The 22,877-nt window shown below is 36.5% G+C and overlaps 2 protein-coding genes across 2 annotated transcripts in view; one reads left to right on the top strand and one right to left on the bottom strand.

The window, feature by feature from the left end:
* The first annotated feature begins 414 nt into the window (after window positions 1-414).
* Gli (carboxyl ester lipase-like protein Gli) overlaps window positions 415-22,877 on the top strand; it is a 31,489-nt gene continuing 9,026 nt past the window's right edge. The window contains exon 1 of the mRNA XM_070308508.1: window positions 415-730. The gene's annotated coding sequence lies outside the window, so the exon portion shown is untranslated. The remainder of the gene's footprint in view (window positions 731-22,877) is intronic.
* On the bottom strand, window positions 1,607-21,246 carry Bib (big brain). Its single transcript, XM_070308280.1, has 4 exons — window positions 20,570-21,246; window positions 19,128-19,254; window positions 5,001-5,208; window positions 1,607-4,171 (listed from the first exon to the last, which is right to left on the bottom strand). Exons 1-4 carry the CDS (start codon window positions 20,877-20,879, stop codon window positions 3,002-3,004), a joined length of 1,815 nt encoding a protein of 604 aa, XP_070164381.1. The 5' UTR covers window positions 20,880-21,246; the 3' UTR covers window positions 1,607-3,001.

The following is a 22,877-nucleotide window of genomic DNA, read 5'->3' as shown; positions in this document are numbered from 1 at the left end:
AAAAACATGGCGGAACCAATAGAAATTGTTATGGGAAGCATAATAATTTAAAAAGAAATAAAATAAGAAAATTACAAACAATTTTTATTTATTTAAATAAGAAAATTACGAGAATATCTTGTACTTTTTTTATCAATTTTTAAATTAAAGAATAAAGAAAAATTAACTTGAATATATCAAAATAATATAACAATACTCAATACATAATATTCTAAGAACACTTAATAATAATATAATAATACTATAGAGAAAAAAAATATAAACTTTTTAACTTTTACAACGCGATTGCAACTATATACTGCTCTACATGCATTCATGTATATACACCGCCGCCATGTTTTTTTCAAAACTAATCGAGTGGCCAGACTCTATCTTTAGGGATTCTACTTAGAGCGACTTTTATATAGAGATAAACTATAAGCACCGATAAGCATCCCGTTGATAACCAATGGCGATTCGAGTTGCCGCGAAGTCGATAAATTATTGGATAGAAAGAACGCGTGCCGTTATGTGTAGGTGGCGACAGCGTATACGATTACCGTTTTCTCGAAAATTGGCGCCGTCTGCCATTTGTACGGAATCTCCGGAATCGTCGATACGCATCCAGAGCAAGATATATAAATCTTTCAATTATACATCGCGCTCATCTTTCGTATCACGCGACATCGAGGAATTGAATTACATATCTAAGGATACGCAAGAAAACAGCACCGGGGGATTGTTTTTAAAGGTCAGTATATATTTCTTTCTAAATCTTTGTTCGATGCGTTGTTGATGAATTCGAAAATTTACTTTCACTTTAAATCGTACTGCTTGTATAAGAAATCATTGGCGACCGGATTGCGAAATAAATATTTTTTTTAATTACAGCATATTAATCTCTCGAGAAAGCGATACATCAATATCTCAATAATCTCATTGTATTATACGATATAACACGTAACGATACAGAGCACCGCGCGATTATTTCCACACATATGTGCACAAGGTTAGTGTCTTTTTTTTTTTTTTTTTTTTTTTTAATTTTCACGATGAACATTTTTAACTGTTTCGAAATTTAGCTAATCTAATCCGATAAAACATATTAGCCTACTTTTGCTGATATTGGCACTATTATCAGATCTATTGTTTCTAAGCTACGCATTTTTTCTTCCTCTTTATTCTCTGGGAAAATTTAAAAAAACAGACATTACGATACACATGCCACAGAATCGTTCTTTGGAAAATATTTACCGAAAAAAATTTGTTCATCTGTGAAGCTCACTGTCAGATTTATAATTATATAAACATTTCGCAATTGTTTAACTGACACTAATTAACGTTTATTATACGTTGCTTGCAATATATGATTCATAAATGTTTATCCTTTTTCCGAAATAGTTACGATCAATGGTGGCGATTTGTTGAAATTAATGCAACGACATGTAAAACTACATGAGATTATAAATTTGATTATCACAAAGGCTTAATTGCCATTAAAAATAAATAAGTTCGAATTCATACCATAAGATCGACATTTTTAGATTCGCTAATATTCCATAAAATATTGTCAGCAAATAAAATATCTAATATAGAAATATCATCGTTGACACGAATAATCCGCGAAAGAAGAAGTAAAGGAGTTATAAACATTTATTAACTAGAATCTATGTACAGATTTTCTCTCACAATCGCTTAAAGATTATGCTCTATTTTAAAATTGAATATATATTTCATGCGCGATTTTACTTCGTCGAACCACTGCACTAACTTTTATCGTACGAAGAATCACTACTTATAATTTGTACAAATGTAATAATTTACGTGATGCGATAAAGTTATGTATATATTTCAAGTCTACGCATGAAAGAGAAATAATACCCCTAAAATAGAGTATAGCATATAACGTTTCGCTACGCAGTCTTTGATTTGGTTCCATCGATGGGAAAAGTTTTTAAAACGATCTCGCGAGTGAAGCTTTCACAATTGAAAGATCAGTACACGCTTCACTACAGAGATTTGGCAAATTTGAAGAATTAAAATATATTCTTTTGTATGAGTAAAAATTAAATTAAGATTTATATATTTACATATGTGGGCACGTAACGATGTTTGAGACGATCCATCTTTAACATAGCTAAAATTTTTATAGTTCATTATACGAAATTTATCGAGGCTAACATTTCGGCAAATATTTCTTCCATCTCTTTTTCTTTTACGCACTATTTATTCTCTCGCTCTACGGTTTTAAATTATGTTTTCCTAATATACAGAGTGTCTCAGGGTTTTAACATTTTTGTCATAACTTTGTAATAAAGCTTCTATCTTTCTATGCTTATATATAACATTTTTTCTTATTATTATCCATAGAAAACATTGGCAGTTTGGCCGTTAAAACCTGGGACACTTTGTACGTATAATAGATCTGATATATTATAAAACATCGATATAAAAGCTCAACGACCATATCGCTCTTTTTTTTAAATGTTTATCGCGCAGAAATACACAATGTATACATGTTATATATATTGTAATACCTATTTACAAGTCTTAGAATGCGATTTTACATAACGTTTGTCGACATTGTCGAATGCAATGATTGGCTCTCAGATAAAGAATTCTTAGAATCTCGATAGAAATTCTAGAAATTCTTTACTCGATATCCAATCACCGCATCCGATAACATTGACAAATGTTAAGTAAAATCTCACCCTTCAGATTTATTGATGCCTCATCACCGATATAAATAGTATTGGTCCAATATTACTTTCACATTCTATGGAACAAAGTAGGAGTTCGCAAATACTAGAATAGGTTCCACAGAACTGTTCGCTGGGAATAATATACTTTATAGCAGAGTATAACATGTCAAGATGAACTCTCGCATTTAATTTAAATGTAAAGAAGGATCTTATTAAAGAGCCTGAAATTCTTAAATATTTAACGAAAAGCTATATTTCTCGTCAGAAATGAGATAATTCGCTGATCGCGATAGCGTCCGACTCGATTTCTTGATCTACAGTCAATATTGAGGATTCGGTGAGTTTCTTTGGAAGTTGTTCTGCGCGCTCTGACTCTGCTGAAGAGGTCCGGCCGGACTCGGTCTACCCTGATCGCGGTATTGCGGTGGTCCGGGCATTTTGCCGTAATTTCCTCGCGTGCAACTCTGATAGCTGCCGTATGCGGAATCATCACTGCGCCTCGAAACGTGGCCGTACATACTCTCGGGTCGTCTGGTGTTTGGCCCGTTATCCGAATTACTCGACAACGGTCCGTTTTGATGTTGTTGCTGCTGTTGCTGTTGCTGCTGCTGCTGCTGTTGCTGCTGCTGCTGCTGTTGCGGTGGTTGTTGTTGCTGCTGCGGCGGCGGCGGTGGCGGCGGATGATTCTGTATCGAGGACTGACCGCTACTTTGACCGGACTGCTGCGAATTCTGGCTGCTTGGTGGTGGTGCCGGTGCGCGACCATAGATGCTGGAACCAGTCGATACGCCGTAGATACCATTCTCCCGTGTGCTAAGACTCGTGGAGATCCCGCGGATGCCGTAAATGCTCTGCGTGCACTGTTGCAATTGATTCTGCATATTCTGATTAGTGCTGTTGTGATTCTGCGACGACTGGGTTGGCGGACCGCTGGGTACGGGTTGACTCTCGCGGTTACCACCGCTCTGACAGCCACCGTTCTGACCAAGTCTGATAGGATACAAGCTCTGCGCCGGCACCAGGGGGCCCGGCTTCGGGATCATCAGACCGTCTCGCGGGCCCGACGTCGATTTCGCGTAGACGCTCTGCGAGCGATTCAGATTGGCGCGTGTCAACGGTGGCGATTTGCAGTAGAGCGATTTAGTGCCACCGTAGATCGACTCGACGCGCTCCAACGCGGACGGCGGTGCGCTGTAAATCGACGAGGACGCGCCAGCTACTGGACGATAGGTCGCGTACGCACCGGGAAACTTGGGTCCGTTCGGTTTGTCCAGATCGTCGTACGTATCCTCGTCGGATCTCATGGACGAATTATCGCCATCGTCTATGTCGCGCGAATCCTTTGCGGGTCTGGGACTTAGAACGTACTCGTGAAGCAGAGCTGCCACGGCGCCTCCCGAAAGTGGGCCCACCCAATATACCCAATGGTTGTCCCAGCGATTCATAACAAAGGCCGGGCCTAACGCGCGTGCTGGATTTAGGAAAGGACTCTGAAAAAGATGTAAAAAAAATTATTAGATAATTAATAACGGTGCAAACATTTAAAAATATTTCTTATTAAATGTTTTTTACATGTTCGTTAAAAAATTTTCAAAATATTGCAAAATATTATAAATATATAATCATAATAATATATTTATAATTGCTATATTCTCTCTCTCTCTCTCTCTCTCTCTCTCTCTCTCCCTCTTTCTCTCTATCAAATTATGTGTGATATTTGATTTTGCATATACTCTGATATAATATTTTATAATTTTTGTACTGAATGAAACACAAAGAAATAGGCGAATATAGGTAATGGATATGTACATAAAAAATTTGCACTGAACTGACATGAGTAATGAGCATATTTGATTTTGCAAAAGAATCTACATTCAACACTTGTAAAAGGATGGTTTCGACAATTTTTCGTTTTGGAGTGCATTGTACACTCGTTTCGGAGCAGGTGGGTCCAGGATCGAGTTCTTTCTTTCACCTTCCTGCTCAGTGTGTTCTCCACAACCCCACCCTTCTTATCCGTCCAACGGCAGGTGCTCTTTAAAGATGCGGACGTCGGCCCGATTAGAAAGAATCCGAGAGAGATGTTTTTAGATAAAGAACGGTTGCAAAAGAGAACATGCACGATGGAAGAAAGAACACCGTTCTTTTATTTACTTACGGTTATGTATTTACACAGAATAAAAATAATAATTATTAAATAATCTTACCGATTTAATAATTAAAAAATGCATCTCAATTGTCTCATTTGTCCATAATAATTTTTTAATGAAGACGATACGGTTAAATGATTATATATATATAAAAAAAAAAAGAACTTACGGAAACGAGAGTGGCCGCTGTATAAGCTGCAGCCAAAACCGCGGAAGCCTTTGAAGAAATCGAAGGTGGCAATGATCTGGATGAATCCGCAGCGAAATGGGCTAGTATGACAAACACTGACAATGCTATCTCGACTAAAAGCCTCTCGATTGGACCTCCTAGCCGACCAGGGGATGTTAGGGTCTGCGTATTCGAAGGTGTAGTTACTCTGAAATAAAAAAGGATATTCTATGTATTATATTTATTATATAACAAATATCACACATATAGTTACGGAGTTACAAAAAGAAAACTAGTTCAAAATGCGAGATAGAAAACAAAAATTATTTTTTTAGGACGAGAGAAAATTATGGATCGCCAAAAATGATCACATATGGTCTCTTGTACGACGGTATCACTAGTATGTGCGAGTTATGCAACTGCGGTGTAATATACGATGATTTTCCTATTGAAGCTTGCCGCGAGACATGCACCCCGCATAGAAACCCCCTGCGATAAGTCGGTCCCAACGGTGTAATGTTTATATTAGCTAGTGCATCCTCCAGCCCTTAAACATGACCCCGATGTTTCTCTCGTGACATCCCTTGCATAAAATTCTCGTTGATTTTCTCAGCTCATATAATCATATAGGGTCGCAGAGATATGACCTTCAATCATCTCCCACGAGTATATTCAATGATTGTATTTCACACATTTTTTCGCGAACTCAGGTTTATTTGTTAAAGTTCTTCGGTATTGAAAAAATATACATGTGTTACTGCCGTTATGATATAATTTGATATAATTAAGATATGTTACAATCAAATATTAATGCAACATCGACTAAATCTGTCAAAAAAATTTGAGAAAATTAATTTAAATTCAATTTTTTTTCAAGCTTTTTAAAAAATGAATTTAGAAATTAGAAATTGTTGCGCTGTAAATAGAAAAGAAATATTTGTGTCAATTCGTATATTTTTCTTGTCTTAATCGGATTCTATGAAAGATTTTTTCTCAATTGCCTTTTTTTTTTCCCCATTTACTTATTCAACAATATTGACTAGGCCTTTTTCAATGTTTTCTTTATTTTTTATCTTAATAATAAAATTTTATTTCTGCTGTTTATATATGCATAGACTATGCACTCGATTTTCCTCAACCAGGATTTTTCTCGAGTACAACATTCACAAGTTTCAATCAAATTACCATAATCATATCCCCGCATCATCTTCTATCTCAGACGCTTCCTTTGCGATCAGAGTCGAGGGCTTTTCACACGCAGCGCAAAAAACACAATTGTGTATTTATGATTTTAACAATCTTGGCATTTAATTTATTCAATATTCAAAAAAGATCAAACTTTATGTGATATATATTCGACAAATTGTCGGATAGACGTTTAAAATTTTACATTTTCAACTAAATAACGTATTAATAAATATCATCATTTTGTTATTGGCTTAAAATGTCCATTTTCCTCTGTTCTCAGAATAAAAATCGATGTTTTTTGGGCAACTTGTGAAGCGCTATTGAATTAATAAACTCTCTTATTGAATAATATTTATCTCCAAAATCTCCACGTGCATACACCTGTACGGTTGTCACCCTCCATAATTTCGCTCCGTGAGCTATTTGAACGCACGATCGCGATTAATCTTACTAAATACTCACAGATAAATACTGCATTCGAATTGCGATTCGTCATCCCTCATATTCTCTTTCGTCATCAGGCACGAAACACCCCTCTATCTTGACATCGTGGTCGCAACGCAAATGACAGTATCCTCCCCGCCTCTCTGTCCTTTCTTTTTTTTTCTCTCTTTTCACCGAGAGCAAGTATGTCAAGAGAGCGAATTGATGAAATCAGAAATGCAGATCATGACCGCACAATTGGGATCAACTGCGGCAGCAGACAAGAATCCCCGGCTAAATAAGGGAGAAAGGAACGGCAGCGTTTTTATATTTACACGCGTGCCCTCGCGTGATAAGCGGATTTTTATTTCTTTGGCGGAAATATCGTCCGGCAGTGTGCATTTCCCATGTGAATACATTATGCTGCGATCGACTTGCGAGTGCAGGAGAACGATAGCGACGTATTTCCTTCATTGTGTGATTTTTAAAAATATGATTCTGTTGAAAAACTCCATGATTCTCTCGAATAGTACAATATTTCACAATTCATCCGTCGATTTCTTTTTGCCAACAATAAAGAGTCGACTTTTTAAACAATTATCAGATGGCGAACAGCCTTTGAATCGAGAATGGAGCTTTTATAATCTTTGATACTTAGGAAGATTTAAGTGATTGCATTCCATTTTTCTTCTTGAAAGCTATTTTCGTAGATATGAAAAGATTTTTCCCACCTATTCTTATAAATAATCTCTATTCTTTTTCATACATTCGTGAATGTTATCGCGTAGAGAAAAAGTATTCCGAGATATATTTTTCAAATATAATAGTATTAAAATCTATTTTTAATAGAAATATTTTTTTACTTCTTCAATATTACATGTAGGCATTACAAATCAGAATAAAACTTTTATGCTTTAATATATAAGTTCGTAAAATAATCTTGTAAAATGAATCTTTTCATTTTAAAAACAAAGTTTTGTACGTGCAACGTATATTTTCTCATATCTTCGAGAACTCGAGGATGATATTTAGGTGTTTCGTTTTTCTCTTGTGGATCATTCCACATATGATGCGATTATTGTCGCAGGCTTTCGTAAGAATGGCGATCTCGTATGAAAGACGAGTCGAATGCGTGCGAGTAGTAGCTTCGTGGGAGAAGTTTGATGAGGTTTTGGCCCGGAGGCGGGCGCGTTCTCAGGACTCGTCGTGCGCGATGAAAAGCGCGTGGTCATCCAGGCGAGACACGATGGAGTAAGGTTTAATCTTGCGTACACTTGACTCGAGAGCCGCAGCCAGTGCTTGGTGCAACCTGTGCCCCGTTTTCGCAATTCACACGAAGGGGCGAGAGACGGGATAAACCCCCAGGGTAGATACGTCGGTGCACCGTTTTAAATAAATTTAATTCAAGGGGATGTGAGGAAACGGTGATGCGGGATATGTATCGCCCCGAATCCCACCCTCCGTTGCGATTAACGAGCTATTGATACCCCCTTTCACGTACTGGACCACAGATCCCCTTCTCATGGCTCGTCGAGATCAACCCCCTCTGTCCTGGTCCGCCCTCTCCTAACTAAGTTCTCGATACTCCAAACTGCTCCAGGATCCCCCCGTACGAGGAATATCACACATGTGACGAGCGCGATAAACGACGAAAGCTCAAAGGGCCCGGAGATGATGCGTTCGCTCCGATACCATTATAAAGTCTTGGCTATGGGAAAGTTCAGATGCTGAGGTTGGCATGGTCAGACCATGAAATTAGGATATAGCATGAACCGTAAAGACGTGTTGGGGAGGCGACGAAGAATGGACGACGATGTATTTCGTTTCGTTGCAAACAAAATCGGAGAGGTGTACCATATGTACATCAGTTTTGCATAAATGCAGTATTTAAACGTTTAAAAGAGAGAAAAGAGCATCGATTAAAGAAATTAAATACAAGTATTTTAAGATTTTATTACATTTTATAAAATAATATATAAATTCGTGATTCTCGATCAGTATGTAATCATATTTAAAAATATATCACAGAAATGTGAGAAAAAAATTTTAATGTGATTATTACTAATATATTTTTATTCTCGAGTAAATTTTATAAAGATGGGAAAATATACGAAACACAAACGATATAATTTCAATGGGAACTGGACCCGCATCGAATAACTTAAGGGAAGCGTGGGAGAAATGGATAAATGTCAAAAAGATTAAATTATTACTCGGCAAAGTTGTAATCCCGCCCGCGTGTTATTATGCCAAGCAAAAGTTCATCGCTATCCGAATGTTGTGCGTGTCCCCCCATTATTACAGCAGTTCGCCGTGAGTTTTCTTATTGCGCTCGATGTATCCGCCCACTTTCGCGTTCTCTTTTCTCGCTTTCGAAAAACCGGCGATATTACGATCGGGGCCAGGCACAGACTGGTGATTTTGGGCCTCATCTTTCACGATCAATGTGATTTCTTGTGCGAAGTGTTCGCTGCACCGTAACAAAGAATTCTATAAAAGAGGTCGTAAAGCGTACAGATGGGGGAGGGAAGAAACAGATCGCCCTACAATTCCGCCCTCGGTATTGTTTAAAGTTGAAAGAGGTAGAGACAGGAAGCGCGTACCGACCGATTAAAATACCAGCAAATTCACTTACGTAACGCCCATTCCTTTTGCTTTTCGAAGTAAATAATGATGACACATAATTTTGGCTGTAATTGAAACGTACAACTTGATTATCATTTCTGCATTATTATCTCTGATACACCAATAATACATTAGCGTAATTCTTTCTTTATTTGTTATAGGGATATTTAAAAACATGTCTTATATGCGAAAGATTGAATAAAAAAAAAAATATAACAACATTTTTCATCTAAAGCGAACAAATTCCTATAAAATCCTAAGTGACTATAACAACTAGCTATAATAAATCGATGGCCATAGATTTAATTACAGAGCGAAAATGACATTTTTAATGGGCACGAAGGAAAGGAAGTTGTGTGGATTAAATGAAACCTTAAACAAAGCAGAGTATTAAGCTGCGAGGTAGTAATACTGCGGAAATGGTAGGGTCGAGGGATAATTGTCGGTATCCTTCGGACGAAAAGGGAGCAAATTGTGAGAGAGCAATGCGATCATTTGCCGAGGCTCTTAAGTAATAATGCAAATGACGCGTCTTAAAAATTATTCTTTGTTAACTCAGTCGCAGCTTTTCTCAATATTAAGGCACATTCAAAACAGAAAGTTATTATTGCAAGTATTCATTAAATTGCACAAAATTGACATATTAATACTGACGTTTTATAACAAAGACTTCCATATTTTCTGAATTAAAAATTAAAAGCTATAGAATAGTAATTTTTACGTATTGTATATCGGCATACATATTGTCAATATATGGTGATAGAATTTCTTACATTTTTTTACTTTAAGATAAAAAATTATTGAGATAGTATATATTATTAATATAAAATATATAAGATTTTAAATCCTTGAAATTAAATATTTTTGATCATTTTCAAATCTTAATTTCATCTATAAATAGATGGAAAATGCAAAAATTTATTTAACGACAGTCAAATTTAATATCGGACCTGCATTGTCTACGTCTACGTAATAATGCAAATGTAAAAATTTATAAATGTAACAAATTTCTTTTGTTTTGTATTTCAGGATACAGTAAAATATCTATATTAACAATAATATATATATATATATATATATATATAGCAAAGTAATACAACATAAATTTATATTCTTTTTTAGTTATAATTATTTTAAATCAATTCGCGATAAACATACATAGAGATGATCACAATTTGACATTTATATGACGATTCATGTAAATGTAGAAACGATGCAAGAATCTTATTGACCTTTTAGATATGCGAAGGGCCATGCAGCTGCCCGAGAGTGAATCGCCCGCGCGCGCATGTCGTCTCCTATATAGATCCTGTATAAATCGTACGATACACGTGCCGGCCACATGTTGCACAAAAGGAATCCTCCGTGGTCCTTTTCGGGCATAGCGTAAGTCGCAGTCACAAAGGAACTTTAGGACCCCATAAATGATTCTCCTTCGTCGGGGGGGCACTGTCGAGGGATCCGACAACGCGGCAGATGTTCTACGTCTCCGGGGCTTCGAAGACGTCTATCCGCACGCCGGACACGCTTAAGAATACATAATACTGATAGAATAATAAAAAGAAGAGAGACGAAGATTCGCGACTAGTCCGCGTAATGTCTGACTACTTCCTCATATATATTCATTGCCAGACGCACAAAATTTATTAATATATATTATATATTAATATTAATTTCGACACGGACTGTAATTTAAGTCAACGACATGTGTAATTTTTCGAATCATCCATTTAATTTCAATTTTCTTACGTTTCTAGAGACTTTCGATAGTTTAATTATTATACAAATTGAACCTCAAATAGACAGTAAACGGAGTTTTCCATTTAAAAATGTAAAAAAGAAGAACACAAAATTATAAATTAAATAAAAAGTGATGTGACTGCTAAAAGTATCAAAATAAATGTTAGATTTAAATTGAAGGTAGAAGAAAAATTTCGATTCTCGAGCTATGCGGAGATGATTATTGCAATCGCAAAGCACTTTTGCGATTAAATATAAAAATTAATGCATTTGAATGATTCATTATAGGCTGCTTTTTCCAGATTTATAAATACTGAAAAAAATATTTGAACATATATTTTTCTTTATTTTTTTGCTAAATATTTTATATTTATTAATATATACGAAAATACGCGCACAATTGACATGTTGATAGATTTATGCTGGGACGTAAAAATTAAGTTTCATCCAGACTTTTTGCCGGTTTCTGATATCTTAAAATTAATACACACGATACTTTGGCCATGAAGCTAATTTTAAAGTATAAAACCCGCGATGCACGCGTGCATCCAATCCATCGCTCCGCGAGGAAGGAATGGAAAGGTTTTTGAAAACGAACACGTGGTTGCAACCATCTGTTGGCATCCCACTACTCTACTCGACCTAACCCAACCAAACCGGCCCGTTTTAATATAATGGAAGTTGTTTTTTTTTTTTCTATTTACTGGATCCGCAATGTTGGCGGATCTTACAATAGAGTTTACGCTCTTTTTGATCCGAGTGGATCACATTGTTTGACACATGCGTACATTCTGCAGAGAATTAAGATCACCATATCTCTAACAATATTATAATGCAGTTATTATATACTGTATGTATAATATATAAATAAAAAAAAAAGCAAGTACCATATGTATTTTTTCTAACTTTACTAGAGATTTCTGTAAGTATATACAAGTTTGTTCTCCCAACATCAATATTATCTTTTCTAATGTATTGAGAAAGGTAATCATTATATATTACCTTTGAATGTAATTCTATAAGCGCGACAAAAATTCTTTCATTTCTTTTAGTCTAAAGACGGTAACGTATCCTCGAAAGTATAAAATATTTTAACATTCTATATACACAAACAGATAACGAATTTTTATCATACATTTGAGGCGACATTTTCCTAGAACTCATACGACTTTGTTTTATCTCGATAAAATGTTAAAGGAAAAATTTTCGTTGAAACGTATCCGGAGAGAAATTTCGTTTAACTTGACCCGTGAATAATAAATGTGTCAAACGAGCATCGTGTACTTCGACTTTCTGTCGCCTCTACTAAATTTATTCCTATTACTTCAAGGATATCTCTCGGATGGGTAGTACCGTAAGCTCAATATTGCGCCATTATAATGCACGACATTCGTGTCATTGAAAATATAACGTACCAATAAACGGAAGAGAGACACACCGGGTTCGGCCGGGTCCAAAGCTGTAAAGAAACGGAATCCGCAACATCCGCGAGTGCGTGCTTTTGTGTCGCTTCTCAGTAAAAGGCGTTTCGGGCAGGTAAAGCATTCCTGAGTGCCGACAGAAAGACCGTACTACCTGACCCACCTGGCTTTCACGTATTTTCGATCCGAGAAACGTCGTTTTCTCCTGTATCCACCACATAACAAGACCTTACGTTCTTAAATTATGAAAACTTATTTGCGCATTGTGCAATAACACACTGACAATCAATTTATCGAATTAACCATTTATGCATCATTCTCACAATCAATATAATTAAATACTTTAATGATATAATAAAAATATATGTATAATTTTATAAAATCTATGTTTATAGAATATTTTATCTATTTAATAGAAACACACACACACACAAAATAGCCAATTTGATAAAAAATTGTAAGGACTATATATAAAATTACGTGTATGTAGAAGAAAAATATCACCAGAAAATGAAATAAATCCAAGAAGAATTTTACGAGAATCGATTTGGTGATATGAAAGGCTTTTCAAAAAGCACGGATTAAGAATTCAATATCTGAGACCATTCAGGAAGACGCGAATATTGCACGTCATAGCTGAATTTTGCTATATATAACTTTTCAGTTTGCAGAATATCTTTAAGTAAAGATGAAGACTTACTATCCTTCTATCGTCTTATGCAAACATCTCGAGATAACATACACTAGAACTAGCATACACTTCACTATCGTAATACACACATTGAAACATGAAAAAGCAAAAAGCAATTGCTCATCATTTTTAGAAACTATAAATATAGTACAAGCTTTGGAAAATCAGTATAATGACGTTTCATGAGAAATAAATCTTAAATTTGCTTCGGAAAAAAAAAAATGATTTTTATCTAGAAAAAAACTTAGCTTACACACAATCTCTCACATAATGTTCTCGAAAAAAATCCAAATAATATTCTCTATTTATTTATAATATTTTTAGTAGTTTCATATTAAAACATATATTTAATGTCAGAGTTTACGCGTGCGCAAAATATGAAATATATTGTTTAAGTTAATTTTTTTTATATTCAAATGTGTGTGTGTGCAATGAAAAGATCTCTCTCTCTCTCTCTTTCTCTCATTCGATTCAATTAAATATCTTTCGAAGAAGCGCAACACGAAATCCTTATTTTTTGAATAAGGAATAAATAAAGGGAGTTTGTGCGCGTGCACCCTTCTCGTTAATTTCTCGTTAATTTTAGCAGATAGATAGTTTCAGCGATGATGGTTCGATGACCAAGACAAGAAATATACCACCACCCATGAACGATATGTACAGCCACAAAGGCCATGCGGCGAAGCTGTTTTCATTCCTGGACATCCGGTTCGCCACGCGCATTGCGTGTGTCTTGCCTGACGTCATAACACACCTGCCATCTCACAGCTGTTTCCTCGATTCGTGACATTAGTGGAGAACCCCCTTGACAAATAAGCTTAACTTGAACCACCACTTGAGCGACCATTGCTTTCTCTGATTTTTTGAAAAGCAAAAAATTTGAAGGAATTAAGTAAAATCTCGCAATTACGAAATAGTATAACGATAGAGTTTCGCCTTGACATTGTAAAATACTATTAGCTATGGAATTTTTTGAAAATTTTTATGAAAACTGAATTACCAATAACTTTATAATTAAGCCTCAAATTAAAAATCTATGAAAAAATAAATCCATTTAAAAATTAAGTGAATAATATTATTTCATTGTTCGATTTCTTCATAGACGTTTCAATTTAGAAGACGGAAAATTTTTTAATTTATATATAAATTATAATCTTATGAGATGTTTGCGAAATGTTAATTAAAAGAATGTATATTATATTAACTCTACACGCACAAATTATTAAAATTAAGTTAAAATTAGATTCGAGGATTCCCTAATCTATTCTATGTAGACGTATGTTCCCATAATTTCTTTTTGCTTATTAGAATTTGATAATTTTTTCGCAGAGTTTAAATTATTATCTTTTCGCACGATTGCACGAGTTTTATCGGTGCCACGAGAGTCATATTCTCAAACGCGAATTTCGTGCCGATCTCGGATGTTTGCGGGCAGAAATTATTCGAGCGGATTCGCTTTGCATAGATTACGAAACCGTAAGCCGAACTTTATTGGCGGCGCCGAAGTTTTGGTGGCGCCAGGAACTAGGTCTATCTTCGGTGGATTGGAAACCTATCGATTGAGAATATCGATGGGGAACCTCGTCTGAAGGGACGCCCGTATATATCGGCATCGTGCGCGCTTACCTAGCACACGTGTCTCAAGATTTCAATAGATTAATCTCCGAAGCATCCAATTTTCACGATCGGGACAAAAGGCAATCCTCGTCGCGTACGAATGCAACCGAAAATCATTAAATCCGCACTTGTTCAATATGTAATCGGGAAAACGAAAACGAAGTAAATATTTGTATATATTGCAAAAACTGTTTTTGCGCAGACATAATATTATCAGAAGTATTTTATGATCTTTGAAAAAATCACTCCCCTGTGCGAACGCAGTAATGGAAGAATCCTGTAAGTACGCGTTATGAAGAGATGACAGTAAATTCTTCACGGATAATTAAATTCGCGTCTCCCGCGCTTATGTCATTTTTTTTCTCTCCCTTACCATTCCGTTCTTCGATGTGGATGCCTCACTTTAGTTTATCGAGCGGTTTTTATATTTATTACCTTGTGCGTGCGTGTTCGGGACAGAAAACGATCACGGATAAGAACGAGAACGATAGGGGCGCTAAAATACACCCCTCGGGTTCCCCACAATTCCTATCCCCGGATCCCTTTTTCAGCCCTTCGCCGCCCCCGGAAAACGTCGCGACGCGTGTTTTACACCCGCCACCGTTAACCGGCAAAGTCGCAACAGATGCAAGTGCATTCTCCGCACTCTCGCGCTCTCCCTCTCTCTCTCTCTCTCAATCTCACGCCCTGACTTTTTTTCTGTTCCGAGCTCGACGGTATTCCCCCGAGATGTCTCGGGAAAGGGCCCCGTTGGCCGTCCGGTTAACTAGAGTATTGTTCGATTATTATTTCGGTACATATCGCGCACTTGTTACCTCTTTGTGCGGTCATATGGTGGTCGGAGGGTGACCAGGCAAGTGTCACGAGATAGAAGACGTGATGAGATAGATAGAAACACGCGCAGCGTTACTTGGTATAATGGAGATGAAAGTATCGATGCAAGAAAGTATGCAGCTTCAAAATATAGAAATTAAAGATTTTAAAATGCGCAAAAAAATATATATATTTGTCGCAATATATGTACAAATATATCAGAAATATAGATTAGAAAAAAAATTGTAATTTAAAATAATGTAAAAGATGGTGAATAAATATTAGGTCAAAGATAAGTAACGCAGATTGTAGGGAAGAGAGAAATATGATAAGAGTCTCCTCTTCGCATTCTATTTGCCTTTATATGAGACGTGATTTATTAATATTAATAACGCAGTTGAGAATTTTAAAATATGCTTCCAAGTAAGCCATTAAATTCGACAATATATCTCAATTTAGGGGGGGGGGAAAAAAAACCTTAAGAGAATAACAAGAATATGAATAGAATTAATATATACGGAAACTATTTCGTATTTTCGTATTTCGTAATCTCGAAATATCAATTATATAGTTTCGAAATATCAAATTGTCGTATCGCGATAAGTAATTGGGTAAAATAAAAAATTATTTCTGAAGCTCGTGTATAAAAATAAAATGTCACATCAATAAGTCTAATGATATTTTTTTAATCAGAATTTTATACTACACAGTTTTTTAAATTCGTTATTAAAAAAGGAAGAAAGATGGAAATTTTTGGCTTACAGTTTAAATATTTTAAAAACAAGAGTCACGCGCGCGCACATGGAGGTATGCGACGGCACGTCAGTACATAAAACCAAATTTAGCAGAATGCATCCGTCGCCGGCGAAGAAAGGAGTCGAAACGACGGACGGAGAACGGACAATGATCTCAGCAACGGCGGGAACATCTGCTCGATGATGGCGCACCGTCGCTCTCGAATCGTTCGCGTCGCGTCCTCCTTCACGGCCCGATCGGCCCGATGCCGTGAAACTTGTCCCACCTCGGTATGTGCATGCATAGGTGTACATTATCCTCGTCTTCTCTTTTCGTTCGACGGTGTCCGTACGCCGCCTCGCGCGTTCCTTTTCCCGCACGATCTTTTTTGGTCCACGGGGAAACATCTGCGGCAGCTGCGAGGCGATGGACCGCCGCCGCCGGGACCTCGGTTCCTCGTACAAGGCAGGTGCTCACCTTCCGAGGTTCTCCCTCGCCTGCCAATTACGCGTGCCTCTTTCTGCCTCTCCCACTCTCCTTCCATCTCTCGTCCTCGCCGCCGTCACTCCCCTTTCCGCCTCCGTCGCGCTGCCTCTTTCGTACTTTTTCTCTCGCCTTCTCTCGTTACCATCCCCCTGCACATTGCTGTTTTTATTCTCTTTCCTCCCTCCGTTCCTCCGCCCTCTATCTCCAGGTTTCGATCTCCTTCATCCTGTTGCCCTCGTGCCAACTTCTTGCATTCCTTTGGTGTTTTAACACGCTCCACCTTTCCTTCTCAATTATCGAGCAGGTAAAGTTTTATCGAACCAACCGTTCTCTTTATATTTTTTGGTAAAAAATTGTACATTTCTCTAGTAATTATTCATTAATGGAACAACATTTGTAATATCTTCTTTCCATCTTCGATATCGTCTTTCGATCACGATTTTTTTTCATTGGACGTCCCACGTGTCAACTTGTCACATTTCTTCGAGCGTTTCAACGCGTTTCCTATTTAATTATCAAAGAGGAGAAACAGATATAATTTCTCAATTTTTTTCAGTAAACAATTATTAGGTACGCGTTCAACCGAAACGTGAACTAAAATCGTCCTTCCATAAAAGTCTCAATTTATATTTTATTTTTGAACGTGTGTATCTAATATATTCCTAATATATTAAAAAGTAATATCGTTCATTTTTCCGCTGTCTTTCTTCCGATTAAACGAATATTGTAAATATAGCGCAATTATATTTCAGACTTTTTATTTTTTTTTTGGTATCGCCATTCCCTTGTATCACCGCCTTCTTTCATCTTGTTCGTGCTTAATGTTGCTCTCGCTTCATTTCACGCTCTTTCTTCTCTTTCAGCTTTCTCAGCTGCCGCTGCTCAAAGAGCCCAGCTTACTTGCATTCTCCCGAATGATGCGCCGCTTCTCTTGGTCCAGAGCGCGTGGCTTCTACACAGCTTTCCCCCTTTCATTCTTTTTCTCGCTCTTCGAAATGGAAGCCGTTTGCCCATAGGCGAAATCAAGGCACGTGCACTAGCTTGCATGTATCGAAGACGATTTGCGAATGGCTCGAAGATGTATGCACTTTTATAGATCATAATATTTCTGAAGAAAGAATTAGAATATTCATATCTCAACATAAAAGTACATTATATTTTCTCGTTTTTACAGTAAACGTAAAGAACCGTTTGGTTTTCAAAGATGGCTTTTCATCGACGCTTCCGTTTTCGTATTAAAATATAATATAAAAAGATGTATAATTAAAGTAAAATATAAAAAGAAAAACATTGTTTTTGCTTTAGCTCACAATAGCATGGAGAATTGCATAATGTAGGAGATGTTTTTATCAAACCTTGTATTCATATTTCGGTTAAATTTGCATAAGAAATGCATTAGTATACGAAACCGTATATGCTTGATAGTAAGCAACGTTTACGCTGGTTACGCGATACTAGTCGTCTCATATTGAAGAAACTTATCTATGGTCCATGGAGTTGTGCAAGATACATTCTTGACAATTCGCAAGATTGAAAACAATTCTTCGAATGTTATGGATTGATGTTTTATCCGTAAAGATAAATTTTACCGTTAATGAAAAATTTTGCTTAAGACGAGAAGTGCAAAATTACTGGAGGAAATATTTGTTCGCTTGCCCCGTTACACATAATCATCGTGCGAAATAAAAATCACGACGATTGATATTATTTATGCTCCTCTCGAAACATCTCGCTCGGTCTACCAATCTCTCGGCGTACGAACACTTGGAAGAAAATTCGACCCGACTTTAGATGGGCCACATGCCTTCCCGGTTCTCCTATCTAGCAGCTGTCTTCACGAGACAGTGTATCTCATTCTGCTCTTGATATCGCTCAACGCTAAGGATCCATGCTACTTTACACGTCGAGTAATATCGAGACTTTTTGTTATCCGTTGTTGTAAAGTTGCTCATTAAAAAATTGTTATTACTTTATCAATTAGTTACGCTATCGGTTAAATGTCAGAATAATTTAACGACACTTATTGATGATTTTAAAAACTTGTAGAAATCGGTATGAAAAAAAACCGAGAAAATTACATTTGGATTTATTTTGACAAGTTTTCTTTCTCAGGAACAAAGAGATTATATATAACTGTTGTAACGCATTTCTTGAAGAATAGAGATACTGAAAAAATTCTGTGCGTACCTATCGTAATATTTAATATTTTTACGAAAATAATCTTCAATTATTAGCTAGTAGCTTTAAACGAGCACGGAATCGAAAATATCTTAAAATTTTTTTAACGCTCGTTTATTTCACGATCGATGGTAGTCTCGGCCAACTTTGCGCAAGAAATTGAATTATTTCGTCGCGAGATACATTCTTAAAGATAAAAATGCGACTTACCCATAAAGCATCGCCGCCCCAGCTATACCACCACCGCATTGTGCCGCTATATAGAGCACCGCGCGAAGTGGGGAAATCCGTCTGCACAAAGCGAACGATACCGAGACCGCTGGATTTATATGTCCACCTGCGAAAAAAGATTTTCCATACAAGAAAGAGGAAAGAATCAAAGAGAAGAAGACAAGGATTACGTGATTTTTTTGCTCACTCGTGTACTATAGCGTTCGATCAACGTTTCTTTTCAATAGCGACATTCGTTTTTGCTTACATTGCTTAAAAATTGTAACATTCGTAAATTTTATCTTACAATTGATAAGTAAATGCGAAATTGATTAATAAGATAGGAAAATTAAATTACAAATTACGGTTCGATACGAATTACGACAAAAATAATATATTTCATTCGTTCGTAGAGTGATGGTGAATAAAGAAAGCGTTAAATCAATACCTTTCAAGTAATAATTTTCTATATATATATAGATTATATAGATCAATAAATTTAGAAAATTAATTAATTTTTTTTTATAAATGATTGCTCAATAAACTGAAGTGTAATACGCGAGCGCGTGTATCCCATTCATTCGTGGAACGATAGTGAATGAGAAAGAAACGAGATCGGGTTTCCGTAGTATACGGGAACTGAAAGTTTATACTAAACACGTATTGTGCGCGCGGTGGAACGTACTCTGAGAGTGCCCATATGCGTTCCGATAGATACGCACAACACAACGCGGTAATACGTATCCACATCCACGCCGCCGGCATAATCGGTTAACGAGTCAATCGAGAGAAATCGCGAGGGCCATTGCTCGTCAACGATACGAACATGGAAGAAGGAACAGAACCAACCATTCACGCAACGAGATAGTTGCTTCGAACAGTTCTCGACCTTTTACGTAATTATTCTCTAAACGTTTTGCAGAAAGCGCGCACGCATATGAGTATGATAAGCCTTGCACGTGCAATACGAGATGTACAAATTAAGATTAAACGAACTGTTTAATTTACACGAGAAAGAAAAATACTAATTATTATTTGAAATAATACAATAGAAGAAAAACATATTATGTATTAATGAACAAAAACATTATAAAAAAAATATCTTTTCTTTCATTATATATATTTCTTTTTTTTTTTTTAGTGAAGTGACTAACCATTGCTTCTTTCTAAACCCATAAATAGAAAGAAGTAAAAAATTAATTAAATTAAGCCAAAATAACAATAAATCAATTTTGAAATCGATTACAGAGGTAAAGTTTCCAAGGCTCCAATTAAGCACTAAAATATTATGTACAAAATATATAAAGCCGTTATCGTTTTCTCCCGATGAACTTCATCTCTCGAAACGTGACAACGGATACACAGAAACTTTGCCTCCTGCATTTCGAACGTATTTTCCGTAAAAAAAAAAAAAAAAAAAAAAGATGCTATAATATTCTTACCACTGATATGGCTAAAGATGAGAGAAATAGCGGCGATGGCAAAGCCGGAAGCTACGGCGGTGGCTAATACAGAGAGACCACTTCCGGACACGGCAGAGGCAGCGGCTGCACCGGCCACCACCAGGCTAAAGAAGAAAGTGGCAAAGCACTCGACAGCCACCGCTCGCCATAACTCTAAACTGCGAGCCTCGATGGACATGGGTGGTTTTCTGTCAACGACTTCGGCGTTGTTCTCCCGAAGGGCCGATAACCTGGACAGGATGGTGACGATGTGCGAGTCGATCTCGCGTGCCAAAAACTCGGTCGTCATTCTCGGTTTCTCGGTTGATCGCTCGATCGCTGATAGGAGAGAAAATAAAACGATGACGACGGGATTCGTGCTTTCGTTCTCAGAACATGTTCTTTCAGAGATATGACTGTCACGAGCACTTTTTATATGTTAATGTCGATCGAGGGAAACGCGATTACACTGGATCGGTCGCGATTCGCTACTGTCCTTTACCGATATTGTGAATTTTCTCGATGATAACTCAAAAACTGATCCTTCTTCTCTCAAGGTACACGCGACATTCGCGACAGTTCCCGGCGAATTCCTCGAATGAAACAAATCCGAAATCGTGAGCGCGGCCGAAGAAGGATGTATCCGATGTTGTCGCACCGGCAACGCGCTCGCGAGTGGCAAGCCAAACGCAGTGGCGAACAAGTGGGCCCTGCGGAGCGTAAGCGCGCGTTCACCACCCCCACCTCACCACCCCCACTCTTCGATCATTATACCCGACATGTCGGTGCATCTGTGTGGAGCTGCGCGTCGAGCTCCTCCACATCGCACCACCATTGACACTACTAGTACTGAACACGGATAATGCCTAAAACTTGAAAAACCCTTTGATTTTTTTTTTTTTTTTTTTTTTTAAATACTGGACATGCACTGCTATTTTTGATCTTAGTTAGCTTCGTGCAATAATTGTAAAATGCGTTGATTTTTATAATTGAATAGTGATTTTTGTAGTTATAAAAAACAAGCTATTTATTTTAAAAATTATTATATCCTTTATAAAGCTTTTTTTATATTTCCAAATCTATTTTTACTGTCTATATTATATATTATTAATATGATCTATGAAAAGTGAAAACTGTCAGTTTATTAGATTTTAATGATAGAAAGTTGTTTAATATACAAAAGTAGATGTAATAATAAAACTGTTTTTATTTATTAGACTAGAAATGTTTAAATATAATATTTGTTATTTTATAGATTACTCGTGAATTTTCATTGTTACATACAAACGCAAAAAACGTACATTATTGAGATTATATTATATAAATTATAAAGTGTTATAAAAAGATAAGCCAAACTCTTCTTCATGTATATGAAAAAATGTTGATTATCTAAAGAGAATTCATTCATCACTGATGTTTTCCATTTTATTTCGATTAATGAACTACGCTTTTGATTATATTGTAAATCATTATCCTGCATAAATCTGCAGATTTTTAATGTAGAATTAACGCAAAAATATTGTTATCTACACAATAATTATTAAATAGATCGACCATTTCTATTATTCATCGTAAAACGATGTGCTTAATATACATACAAAATAATGTATATGACGAATGTAAGAAAACGGATCGAGTGCTCTAATAGAAACTATTAAGAATAGCATCGCGTGTATTACCTTTAATTAAAGTACTTAAGCTTAAACGCGCGCATCATTAACTGCGAACTTTTATTCGTACACGCACGCACCAACGTGTATGTTGGAGTCTGCGCATAATAAAAAGAAACTGAATAAATAAACTACCGCGTATATACTTGACTCAATGGTGGGTCTTATTCCCACGAGTTTAAAGAGTACTATAATGTCCATGTTCCCACAAAAAAGGGATGTACGCACGACGAGGCATGAACAACCAGCATAATAACGTACATTTAGAGAAATTTTACAGACGAATGTCGAACGTAAATGACCACCTCGAAGATCGTGTTACACAAAATTGCATTGATTTTTCGTATTAAAGAGGCGATCGATAAAGTTAAGAATACAGGTCGAAGTGATTCGGCAGAAAAAATCATGCGAATTTATTATTTACATAATGCCCGGTATTCGTGGCGTGGAAGAATAAGTATCGTAAACTGGTTTATGTCAGTTCCAATATACCGATATAGAGATGCAAATTTTTCGGGACTATGTCAATGTAATGATTATAAAGGGAATATCGCGAAAAATGTGTGAAGAGATTTGATAGAAAAGCTATCCAATTTTTGTCAATTCTAATTGTAAGTGACATACGCGTATAATGTCTC

This window comes from Polyergus mexicanus, unplaced genomic scaffold (genome assembly GCF_030449975.1).
Source record: "Polyergus mexicanus isolate NDT 795.1 unplaced genomic scaffold, iyPolMexi1.0 SCAF_15, whole genome shotgun sequence".
Taxonomy (NCBI): Eukaryota; Metazoa; Arthropoda; class Insecta; order Hymenoptera; family Formicidae; genus Polyergus; species Polyergus mexicanus.
Note: the sequence above shows the minus strand (reverse complement) of the source record. Positions and strands in the feature narration are given on the sequence as shown.

Excerpts from the sequence above, each read along its gene's own strand:
- Bib (XM_070308280.1), bottom strand. The coding sequence starts at position 20,879 with ATGACGACCGAGTTTTTGGCACGCGAGATCGACTCGCACATCGTCACC. Across the intron at positions 5,209-19,127 it reads GGGGCGGCGATGCTTTATGG|AGTAACTACACCTTCGAATA; the intron begins GTAAGTCGCATT and ends TTTTTATTTCAG. Across the intron at positions 4,172-5,000 it reads CAGCGGCCACTCTCGTTTCC|AGTCCTTTCCTAAATCCAGC; the intron begins GTAAGTTCTTTT and ends CATCTTTTTCAG.